This window comes from Helianthus annuus, chromosome 14 (genome assembly GCF_002127325.2).
Source record: "Helianthus annuus cultivar XRQ/B chromosome 14, HanXRQr2.0-SUNRISE, whole genome shotgun sequence".
NCBI lineage: Eukaryota > Viridiplantae > Streptophyta > Magnoliopsida > Asterales > Asteraceae > Helianthus > Helianthus annuus.
The window spans coordinates 79,105,594-79,117,450 of NC_035446.2; the positions used below are offsets into that span (position 1 = coordinate 79,105,594).

At 43.0% G+C, this 11,857-nt stretch overlaps 1 protein-coding gene across 1 annotated transcript; it reads right to left on the bottom strand.

Annotated features, from left to right (window-relative positions):
* Positions 1-8,958: 8,958 nt before the first annotated feature.
* LOC110906814 (dihydroxy-acid dehydratase, chloroplastic) lies at positions 8,959-10,792 on the bottom strand. Its single transcript, XM_022151890.2, has 5 exons — positions 10,156-10,792; positions 9,456-9,527; positions 9,332-9,379; positions 9,094-9,248; positions 8,959-9,010 (listed from the first exon to the last, which is right to left on the bottom strand). Exons 1-5 carry the CDS (start codon positions 10,702-10,704, stop codon positions 8,959-8,961), a joined length of 876 nt encoding a protein of 291 aa, XP_022007582.1. The 5' UTR covers positions 10,705-10,792.
* Positions 10,793-11,857: the final 1,065 nt, after the last annotated feature.

Genomic DNA, 11,857 nt, shown 5'->3' on the forward strand with positions numbered 1-11,857 from the left:
GTGAAGTGACAGCTCCTCACTCGACCAGCCGCACTCAAGCCCTCTTTTCTCTCGATTTCTCGCGATTCTTGTAAGTTTTCAACTCAAATCTTGTACTTCTGTGATCTACACGCACTCCTTCATCATTTTCACCTTTGAATCTTAACTTTTAACCGTGAAATCACCGGATTTAAGGTGTTCTAGGGTGACGTCATCATGGAGTTCTTATGAACTTCAAGGTTTGGCTTCATTCCACCAAGAACAACATAGATCTGAAGGATTTCCACATGAATAAACAATGTTTTCGCATAAATCTGCACATATTCATGGTTAAAAGGATTGAAAGATGGTTTTCTAACTTTCTTTCAACTCTTTTACACTTAATACACTCAAAACCGATAGAATCGGAGCTCGTTCCGACCTTCTACTCTTTCTTAGTGATGTGTTGGTCCAAGATCTGAATTCTATCCAAGGGACAACTGATTTCGGGTTAAGCATGAACCACCGTCTCGAACAGTTAACTGATCGGACTAGGGTGATTCATGTTCGATCGGATCACTTGGGTCAAGATGGGGTTTCTATTGTTTAGTACGTTGTCAGATCGTCTCGAACAAACCGCAAACATTCAAAATAAACAAGTTCAAAACGATTGGATTCGTGGGACGGATTGTCATCCGATAGAACTGCAATCCGATCGGATTGCACTTGAGGATTCAACACTTAACAATTTTCAACATGTTCATTGTTCAGTCAGTTCTATCGGATTGCCATCCGATCGAACCGCAATCCGATTGGATTGCACTTGAGCTTCCAGAACTTCAATATTTTCAATTTTTCAAAGAACAATAGTTTCCAACGGATTGCTATCCGATCGGATTGCCATCCGATCGAGTAACCATCCTGTTGTGAACTTGTTCTCACTAAGTGTCTTGCCAATCGGATCACTATTAGATCGATCGAGTGGCTATCCGAACGGATTGACATCCGATCGAGTGGCCATCCGATCGGATTACCATTCGACACTTGGTCACTTTTCACCGCTTTACTCACCGCTCTTCGCTTATGCTATCGTTAACTGTTCAGGCTAACCACTCTAGCGTTCCCTTCAATCGATTTCCATCGCTGTGAGTATATTCGAACCCTTTTTGCTTATCGCACTTTTTGGTGTTACATATGTTACTTATTCTAAATCACATCAATCACACAACGCAAACACTATTTATACGCTGACCGATATTGCAAGTTACTTGTTACTCGATGAATGCTTATATGTTATGTTAACACAGTGATTGTTGCCTGACGCCTTAGCAACGATAGTACTATTTGTTTGGACTCAGCACCTGTCGTGGACAGGGGTTGTTAAGGTTACCTCTCACATGTCACGGTGGTGAGATGTGTTGCGCATTCTACAACTCGCAGTCTAGTCTGTGCATATTTCATTGCTGATAACCTACTAGTTTCGCATTATACATGTTACATGTTAGTTATACGTAAACAATTTCGAACTCTACTATTACTGTTAAACTTGTATGCTCACCTTTACACTATGTGTATTGGCCTCTATTTTAATGTATGTGACAGGTTTTTAGGATGCTTTTCTTGTTACTTGCTGGAATCGAGCTAGGGTGGAGTCTAGAAACAAACTTAATAAAAAACCTGAGTTGTCGGAACAGTTTGCTTGTTCTTGAGACAATTATCTGTAATAACTATTGTTACTTTATCTGAGTTGTCGGAACAGTATGGGATATTAACATTAAAGATTTGGTAATTCGATAGTTGTTGTGGATTCTCTTGAACAATCTGTTTCACTCAGTGCCGCGCCCCGATGATTCCGCCATCGATTGGGGTGTGACAGATTGGTATCAGAGCCATAACTGTAGGGAATTAGGTAAGACTCGACCTAGTCTGGGTCGATGTCTTAGAAACGACCTAGTCTATAGTTTAAGTACCACGAGACCGACTTGTGCATACCCAGTATGGGTTCTTGTACGAGTTTACTCGCTATTAGTCGCTCGAACTCGCTGTACACTACACTTTTGCGCGAACATCGCATACTATAGTTCTGCGCAAAATCCGCCTTTCCTAAGGCTGGACATACACACAAACGAATGATTTGGTTGAGATTAGGTGTGAAAACCGCAAACTCTCGACCAGATCACTCGTTCGAATTGCTATCTTTACTATGAAATAAGAGAATTTGCATTGAATCAGGAGTGAAATCCATACTTTGACGCAAATCTCCTTATCTATCTCATGATTTTACCATACAAGCAGGGATGTAGTCGCTAAGTTAGGGGTGAAACCCGAACCTTGATGACACATTCCACTCTATATTTTTGGTTTTACAAAACTCTCACCAAAGTCTCGACGGACTCCAATGATTTCGGGTCACACTGTAACTGGAAGGATGCGTGCCGATTGCTCGAATTGAAGCGAGAGCACTGTCCCAAAGGCCAAAGTGCGCACTTAAAGTCCTTGTGAATAGTCGAACCACTTTGGGTAGTCAATGCCTACACACACCCGAGACAATCTCTCCTCGATTTTATGTGTTTCGATTCTGGAATCCGTAGCAGCTAACTCTGTGATTTATCGCTTTTATGATCGATTTTTTGTGGCATTTATGTGATTTATATGGTGATTTGTTAGCATTTGAGATAAACAGTACGATGTTACTGATGGTTTCGATTCCACATTTCTCGCTCCGCCAAAACACACACAATTCACACCACGTTAACAAATTGCGTGCTATACTACTCGCTATGCTACTCGCTGTGAGCTCGCTGATCGCAATCGCTATACTTAATCACTATACGTGCTGTGAAGGATAGGTGAATACGTGCAACATATGTGCTTAGGTTAGCTTATGTGTGTTTATGTGCTTATGTGTCTATGTGGTTCTGTGATTTGGTGCCTATATGAATATTGTGAATGGCTGTGTTCCTGAGCTTTATGGTGAAACGCTAGACTATACTAGGATTAATCAAAATTGTGTTTGAGTCCTATGGCGATGTCTGTTGCAGACAATGTCGTCGTTTGGATCATTCCACTCCCGAGCCGCTCGCCGAAACCATGGTGACAAACGCATCGCCGCTCTCGTTTCTAAGCAAATGGCGAAAGTCATCCCCCAGATCGTCAGTGAACTGAACGAGAATGCAAGCAAGTCCCCGAAGGAGTCCATGACTGATACTCCTAAGGCCGCTTTTAGCTTCAAGCAGTTCAAAGCCTGCGGACCAAAAGAGTTTACCGGAGAAGATGGTCCTACGACCATGTTTCAATGGTTTGATTCTATCGAAGTCACCCAGCACCAGAGTGGCTGTCCAGAAAACCTGCGCACCATCAATGCTACCGGCGTCTTCCAATCCCGCGCTCTTGATTGGTGGACGGCCGAGAGGAACAAACGAGGAAACGATGCAGCTTTCGGATTGTCTTGGGATGAGTTGAAGAACATAATAATGCAAGAGTTCTGTCCTCCCCATGAACTCCAAAAGCTTGAGGATGAATTCTGGCACATAAAGCAGGATGGCGGAGATAACGCTGGTTTAACTGCTCACTTCAAGCAGTTGAGTATTATCTGCCCTGGTCAGGTTACTACCCCAGATATCACAATCAAGAAGTATATTCGTGCTCTTCTAGATTGCATTGAAGACTTTCTTCAGGCTGCAAAGACGACAACAATTGAGGAAACCTACCTGCTCGCCGCTGAGATCAACGATAAGCGAGTCAGGGCTGGTTATTTTTACAAAACTGCCAAGAATCTGCATCAAGTTACCGCTGCTTCAACCACTGAAACCGCCATCGCACCGCACTCTTCGAAGCTCTCACGCCGCAAGAGGAAGAACAATAGCAGTTTCAGTAACAAGAAATGTGCAGTTACTACTGCCCCGCTCCAAACAGTACCTGCTCAACTGCAACCTCAACACCGCCAAGTAGCGGCACATGTCGTCAATGCACCGCCAGCTAAGCGTGCATACACTAGGCCACACTCGCTTTGCCCTACTTGTACTTATCATCACCCGGTGGGTCTCGCATGTCGGTTCTATGTTTATTGCAATATGTACGGCCACTACACCGCAAACTGCCATATAGGTCCACGTCAAGCCCCAGCTCCAGCTCAAGGTCAAGCTCTTGCTCAATAAACTCTACTTCCTGCTCCTCAAGGCCATCAAGCAGCTCCTGCACCCGCGGCTCATGCTAGAGCTTGCTTTGCGTGTGGTGATCCCAACCACTTCGCAAACATGTGCCCTAATCGAGTGGTGAAGCAAGAGCCACAACAACAGCAGCCTCAACAACAACATCAACACCCAGTAGCCCGCGGACGTGCTTTCAACATCAACGCCCGCTAGGCCCAAGCAGACAACAATGTGGTTAATGGTACGTTCCTTGTGAATGGTATATATGCTTCGTGTTTATTTGATACTGGAGCCGATAACTGTTTCGTATCGTTGGAATTTGAAAAGCTCCTTAATCGTAAGCGTGCCCATCTACCCTCGACGTTCGCGTTGAAGTTGCCACCGGAAGAACCGTAGCCGTCAATTCTTTTCTATGTGATTGTACCCTTGAACTCAACAATCATGTCTTCCCTATCGACCTTATTCCGATGCAGCTCAGTAGTTTTGACATCATAGTAGACATGGATTTTCTTCGCGAAAATCGTGCTGAAGTTGTTTGTTTCGATAAGATGATTCGTTTCTCGCTTGCTAATGGTAACCTACTTTGTGTGTATGGAGAAACTCCTTCGAAAGGTCTTAAACTCATGTCATGTGTCCAAGCTAGCAAGTATCTCTGCAAGGAATACAGAGCTTTCTTGGCTAACATTGTAGTAGCGGAGAAGTAAAAGAAAGGAAACTCAGGAGTGAAAGACGTTCCAGTTGTTTGTGAATTCCCCAACGTTTTCCCCGATGATTTACCCGGATTACCTCCCGCTCGTGATATCGACTTCCGAATCGACCTCATTTCTGGATCAAACCCTATTGCTAAAGCACCTTATCGTCTCGCTTATTCTGAAATGCGCGAACTCTCGAGTCAGCTCCAGGAACTACTTGATAAAGGCTTTATTCGCCCTAGCACCTCTCCTTGGGGCGCGCCTGTCCTTTTCGTCAAAAAGAAGGATGGATCGTTCCGGATGTGCATCGACTATAGGGAGTTGAATAAGCTGACAATTAAGAATCGCTATCCCTTGCCTCGAATCGATGATTTATTTGATCAGTTACAAGGTGCTACGTGTTTCTCGAAGATCGATCTACGCTCAGGCTATCACTAGTTACGCATTCAAGAGGATGATATACCCAAAACCGCATTTCGAACCCGCTATGGTTACTATGAGTTTGTTGTTATACCTTTTGGTTTGACCAACGCCCCCGTAGTTTTCATGGATTTAATGAATCGAGTGTGCAAACCCTTTCTTGATCGCTTCGTAATCGTGTTCATCGATGATATCCTGATCTATTCCAAGTCAAAAGTCGAACACTCGCAACATCTACATTTGGTTCTTGAGTTACTCCAGGGAAACCGTCTCTATGCCAAGTTCTCCAAGTGTGAATTTTGGCTAGAGGAGGTCCAATTCTTGGGTCACATTGTCAACAGTCAAGGTATCCACGTCGATCCCGCGAAGATCGAAGCTGTTAAGAGTTGGGTTACACCCAAAAATCCGTCTGAAGTCCGTTCTTTCCTCGGATTGGCAGGCTATTATCGCTGATTTATCGAAGGTTTTTCTAAGATCATCGTGCCGCTTACTTCTCTTACGCATAAGGATAAACCTTTTGTTTGGGGAACTAAACAGGAGGAAGCCTTTCAAACTCTCAAGGCTATGCTTTGCAATGCTCCCGTGCTATCACTGCCCGACGGAAACGAGGATTTTGTAGCCTACTGCGATGCCTCGAACCTTGGTCTTGGTTGTGTTCTCATGCAACGAGACAAGGTTATCGCGTGCGCTTCTCGACAACTCAAGATCCACGAGAAGAACTACACCACACACGACCTCGAGCTTGGCACAGATGTTTTTGCGTTAGAGATTTGGCGACACTACCTTTACGATACCAAGTGTACGATCTTCACTGATCATAGGAGCCTACAACATATCTTTGACCAGAAGGAACTGAATATGCGTCAACGCCGGTAGGTAGAACTCCTCAACGATTACGACTGTGAGATTCGTTACCATCCGGGCAAAGCAAACATCATTGCCGATGCTATCAGTCGACGAAGCTATTTGCTTAGCGTTCGTAATTCCCAAGCCCAGTTTAATCTCGAAGCTCTCATCCGTGATGCTTAGCATGCTTGTGTTACCAAAAGTACTTTGAAGAAGGAAAGGATTCTAAACGATGGCGCCCAACTTGAGAATAAATCGAATGGTAACTTTCATTATTTGGACCGAATTTGGATTCCCAAGCGTACTAATTTGCAACAACTTCTGATGGATGAAGCCCACAAATCTCGGTATTCTATTCATCCCGGTGCTGACAAGATGTACCAAGACATGCGCTACAAGTACTGGTAGCCGGGTATGAAGAAGGATATCGCTATCTATGTTTCGAAATGCCTGACTTGTTCCAAGGTCAAGGCCGAACAACAGAGACCCTCTGGCTTACTCGTACAACCCGGGATCCCGATATGGAAATGGGAGAGTATAGCTATGGACTTTATAACGAAACACCCGCGCATGACATCAGGTCATGATAGCATCTGGGTTGTAGTCGACCGTTTGACTAAATTAGCTAATTTCCTGCCGATACGGGAAGACTGTAAGGTAGAAAAATTAGCCCGAATCTACACCGATGAGATAATTTATCGACACGAGACGCCTCGTGACATCATCTCTGATCGCGATGGTCGGTTTACCTCGCGTCTTTGGGAAACGTTTCAATCTGCTCTCGGTACTTCGCTTAATCTAAGTACCGCTTTCCATCCCAACCCGACGGTCAGACTGAAAGAACGATTCGCACCCTTGAAGACATGCTCCGATCGTGTGTCATAGATTTCGATGGTAATTAGGACGTGCACTTACCTTTGGTCGAATTCTCGTATAATAACAGTTATCATTCTAGCATCCAAATGGCACCATTTGAGGCATTATACGGAAGGAAATGTCGATCGCCTATTGTATGGCACGAGATCGGAGACGCGCAAATTACCGGTCCTGAGCTGTTGCAAGAAACGACTGACAAAATCCTCCAAATTCGAGACAATCTGTTGAAAGCCCGGAGCTGACAGAAAAGTTACGCTGATAGACGCCGCAAGCCCCTTGAATTTGACGTTGGCGATCACGTACTCCTAAAGGTTGCACCTTCGAAGGGAGTGATCAGATTCATCAAAAAGGAAAGCTCGCGCCTCAATATGTTGGACCCTTTAAAATCATGGAAAGGATTGGGAAGGTGGCCTACAGACTCGAACTACCGGAGGAACTTAGTAACGTCTACCCGACCTTCCACGTTTCGAAACTCAGAAAGTGCTTGGCTGACCAGGAATTTCATGTACCCCTCGAAGATTTACAAGTGGATGAAACATTACACTTCGTGGAAAAGCCTGTCGAGATCATGGGATGAGAAACCAAGGTACTCAGATGCTCAGGCATTCCCAATGTGAACGCCCGCTGGGAAGGCAAACGCGGTGCCGACTTTACCTGGGAACTCGAAAGTGACATGAAGGCGAAGTACCCGCAACTGTTTGTTACGCCTACTTCCTAAATTTCAGACGAAATTTCCTAAAGTAGGGGAGGCTGTAACAACCCGCTTTTTGGAAAGTCAAAGTCAAAGTCAAGGGAAGAAAAGATTGCTAATTGCGATCTGTCACTCCTTGCTTAACCATCAAACCGTACTTTTGACTTGTAATCGAATTATATTATTTGTTTATTTTAGTTGTATTATGTGGAGTATCTATTAATAATCGTGGTTTAGTCGCATGTTTATCGCTAATCGACTTAGCGTTATCGCATTCGCAACTCGAATTATGTGTTCTGGATATTGTTTTACGTGTGTGTGCTATTATGTGTTACTTGTGCATGTTATGTTATGTTGAGGTGTTTAATCACAATCGCAATCGCAATTATATCGCATCGCAATCTAAATCGCAAACGCTAAACGCAAGTTATTTATAGTGATTGTATGTTAGATATAGTAGTTGGGTTATTTGTGTAACTAACGGTTAATATTATCGCATCGCTCACTCGAATCACATCGCAACGCTCAACACGCGAATCGAAACGACAAAACTCAATGCGTCGGACACCTGGATCGAGTGGCCAACCGATCGAGTGGCCATCCGATCGATGACCAATCCGACACTCAGGCAGTTTCCTCTTTTGGAAACCCTATAAATACCCTCCTATCACATCATTTGTGAAGTGACAGCTCCTCACTCGACCAGCCGCACTCAAGCCCTCTTTTCTCTCGATTTCTCGCGATTCTTGTAAGTTTTCAACTCAAATCTTGTACTTCTATGATCTACACGCACTCCTTCATCATTTTCACCTTTGAATCTTAACTTTTAACCGTGAAATCACCGGATTTGAGGTGTTCTAGGGTGATGTCATCATGGAGTTCTTATGAACTTCAAGGTTTGGCTTCATTCCACCAAGAACAACTTAGATCTGAAGGATTTCCACATGAATAAACAATGTTTTCGCATAGATCTACACATATTCATGGTTAAAAGAATTGAAAGATGGTTTTCTAACGTTCTTTCAACTCTTTTACACTCAATACACTCAAAACCGATAGAATCAGAGCTCGTTCCGACCTTCTACTCTTTCTTAGTGATGTGTTTGTAACACCCCGTGTTCAAAAGTCAAAATCAAAGTCAAGATTGAAGTCAAAGGAAGAAAAGATTGCTAATTGCGATCTGTCACTCCTTGCTCAATTCCTGTTTTGACTTCTTTGACTTATAGATAATCTATTCTATGCTTTACGTTAGTTGTATTATGTGGAGTACTTATTAACAATCGAGGTTTATTCGCTATAATCGCATGTTTAATCGACTTATCGCTTATCGCAATCGCACTCGCAACTCGAATGGATCTTCAGCAGGTGTTGAAGAGCTTTTGGAAACATAGAATAGATTATAGATCAGTCAATAAGTCAACAAGTCAAACAAGAAATTAAAACGGACAAAATTCTCTACCTGTATGGTAGTGACATTCCCATTGCTTCAATGGCAGAAGCCATCGTATTTGCAGTATACATTCCACCGCATGCCCCTGCCCCTGGGCACGAATTTTTAAGAACGTTTATTCTTTGATCATCGTTTATGGAACCACTTACATATTCTCCATAAACCTGCAACCGGGATAGAAATAGAATTTAGAAAACAATATAATATAATTTTAATTTCTCAAAATTAAAAAGTATAAGAAAGGTACCTGGAAAGCCGATACTATGTCGAATGTATGGCCTTCAAAGTGACCGGGCTGCACACATAAACACTAATCAGTTAACCAAACGAAATTATACCATTGAACGTTAGCAAAAGAGAATGGTTTAAACCTTAATGGTTCCACCGTAGATCATTATGCTTGGCCGGTTCAGGCGCCCCATTGCCATAATCGTACCTGGCATCTGATAATGCAAAATTTTAGGCAAATTAATCATGATTAATTAACAGAAACCTGTGCCGACATAAACTAAAGATAAGAAAGCAACAAAACAGAGCAAACATTCTTTACAACTTTATTTCTAATTTAGGGGTGTAAATCATGTCAGGTTGGTGAGTCAAAGACCCAAACACGACACATATATTTATTTTGTATCAAAAACATCAACCTAGCGCACAGACACTTAAAACCGTGTAACCCGAACAAGACCGGTTTAACCCATTCATCTAAACATGTCAAACGGTTGACCGGTAATAGTCAAGATGCAAACGTGTTAATCGGATTGAGTAGAGCGACCAATCTAATTCAACAGGTTGGCAGGTCGACCAGTTTAATTAAACTCTTTAAACAAGTCAACCAGAACACGACCCGTTTATTTAACGAGTTAGATTCAAACCAAAATATGTTCATCCTCTCAACCAAGTAAAACATACATGAATCAAGCTCCAATTGAAACAAAAGAGGCTAATTTCAACAACCAAAAGCAAACTTCCTCAATACATAAAGCTAGAAACATTCATAATAAAACCATACCAATTAATTAAATAATCATACCAACTACATATTAATAAAATATTAAAAAAAAAACTTACATTCTTATCACAGCCAGGAATAGAAATATTCCCATCATACCATTGAGCAGACATGACAGTCTCAATACTATCAGCAATCAAATCTCTAGACTGAAGACTATAACACATGCCTCTAGTCCCCATAGAAATGGCATCACTAACACCAATGGTATTAAACCTGAACCCAATCATCCCAGCTTCTTGAACCCCTTCTTTGACAGCCTCAGAAAGGTTCAACAAATGCATGTTACAAGTGTTACCTTCATACCAAACAGAAGATATCCCAATTTGGGGCTTACTTAAATCATCATCTGACAGACCCACACCGTATAAAACAGCTTGAGATGCGCCCTGTGACTTGGGTTCGGTGATTCTGGAGCTGTATTTGTTGAGTTTTGGAGATGGGTCTGTTGTGGTGGTTAGGGGTGGTGATGGGGTGGTGGTGGTTTCGGTGGTGGCTCGGACGGAGAGTGAGTAGGGTTTATGGGTTTGGGTGTGGTGGGTTCGGAAAGATGTGGGTGGGAGAATGGTGGTGTGGTTAGGGAGTGTGGAGAGTAGTGAGGCTTGCATTGTGGTGGATTGGGGAGGATGGTGGCGGCGGCGGTGGTGGCGGGTTGGTGGGAAGATATGATTGGAGTCGAAAATGTGGAGAAAGGCACTTTATTAGTGCTTTTTATGATCAAGACATGATCTCTATTAAGTGTGTGGTTTTTTTTTTTCAAGTGGGGTTAGCTCACTTGGTAGAGGCTCTTGCCTCTTAGTGGGAGGTTTTGGGTTCAATCCCAAGCAAGGGTGAGTTATTTGTAAATATAGGAGTTTGGGATAGTAACGTTAGCCATTCGAAAAAAAATGTGGTTTTTTCAAAATTTTCCATCAAACAAGCCCAATATCGCCGCACCCCCACCCTTGGGGCGTGTTTCGGCGTTTTTTGCGAAAAAAACTTGTCCAGCGTGATTTAAAACACGCCAAAATTGCAAATTGTTGGACAATCAGATAACACCATGTGGGTTTAAAGAGATGGAGATAGCCGTAATTTTTGCCGGATTCGAGTGGGTTTAGGCTTTGTGGTCTGCCGGATTTCTTGCCGATTTTTTGCCGGTCAAACGAAGAGAATAAAGACAAACAGAAAACGACAAGGGACACGGGGCCGTGTCACCTCAGCATGGGTCGTGGTCAACTGTCAAATTTGCATATCTGGGTTCGTATAACAAGTATAGGGGCCACGGGGTTGTGTCGTTGACACACGGGGTCGTGTGTGCAGAAGAGCTGACAAGAGCATTAATTGAAGACAAAGAAGATGAAGGACACGGGGACGTACCCACCAGGCATGGGGCCGTGTGAGACTCTTGTTTCCAACTATAAATAGAGGTGATTGGCTCACTTGCAAATCATCCCTTGGCAAACCATTTCTCTCACTTCCACCACCACAACACCAACATCTTCCACCACTTTAGTTAGAGTTAGAGTAGCCTCATGTAACAACCCACTTTTTGGAAAGTCAAAGTACAAGTCAAAGTCAAAGGAAGAAAAGATTGCTAATTGCGATCTGTCACTCCTTGCTTGACCATCAAACCGTACTTTTAACTTGTAATCGAATTATATTATTTGTTCGTTTTTGTTGTATTATGTGGAGTATCTATTAATAATCGAGGTTTAAACCGTACTTTTAACTTGTAATCGACTTATCGCTATCGCATTCGCAACTCGAATTATGTGTTCTGGA

Excerpts from the sequence above, each read along its gene's own strand:
- LOC110906814 (XM_022151890.2), bottom strand. The coding sequence starts at position 10,704 with ATGCAAGCCTCACTACTCTCCACACTCCCTAACCACACCACCATTCTC. Across the intron at positions 9,380-9,455 it reads TCTACGGTGGAACCATTAAG|CCCGGTCACTTTGAAGGCCA; the intron begins GTTTAAACCATT and ends TTATGTGTGCAG. Across the intron at positions 9,249-9,331 it reads ACATAGTATCGGCTTTCCAG|GTTTATGGAGAATATGTAAG; the intron begins GTACCTTTCTTA and ends TCCCGGTTGCAG.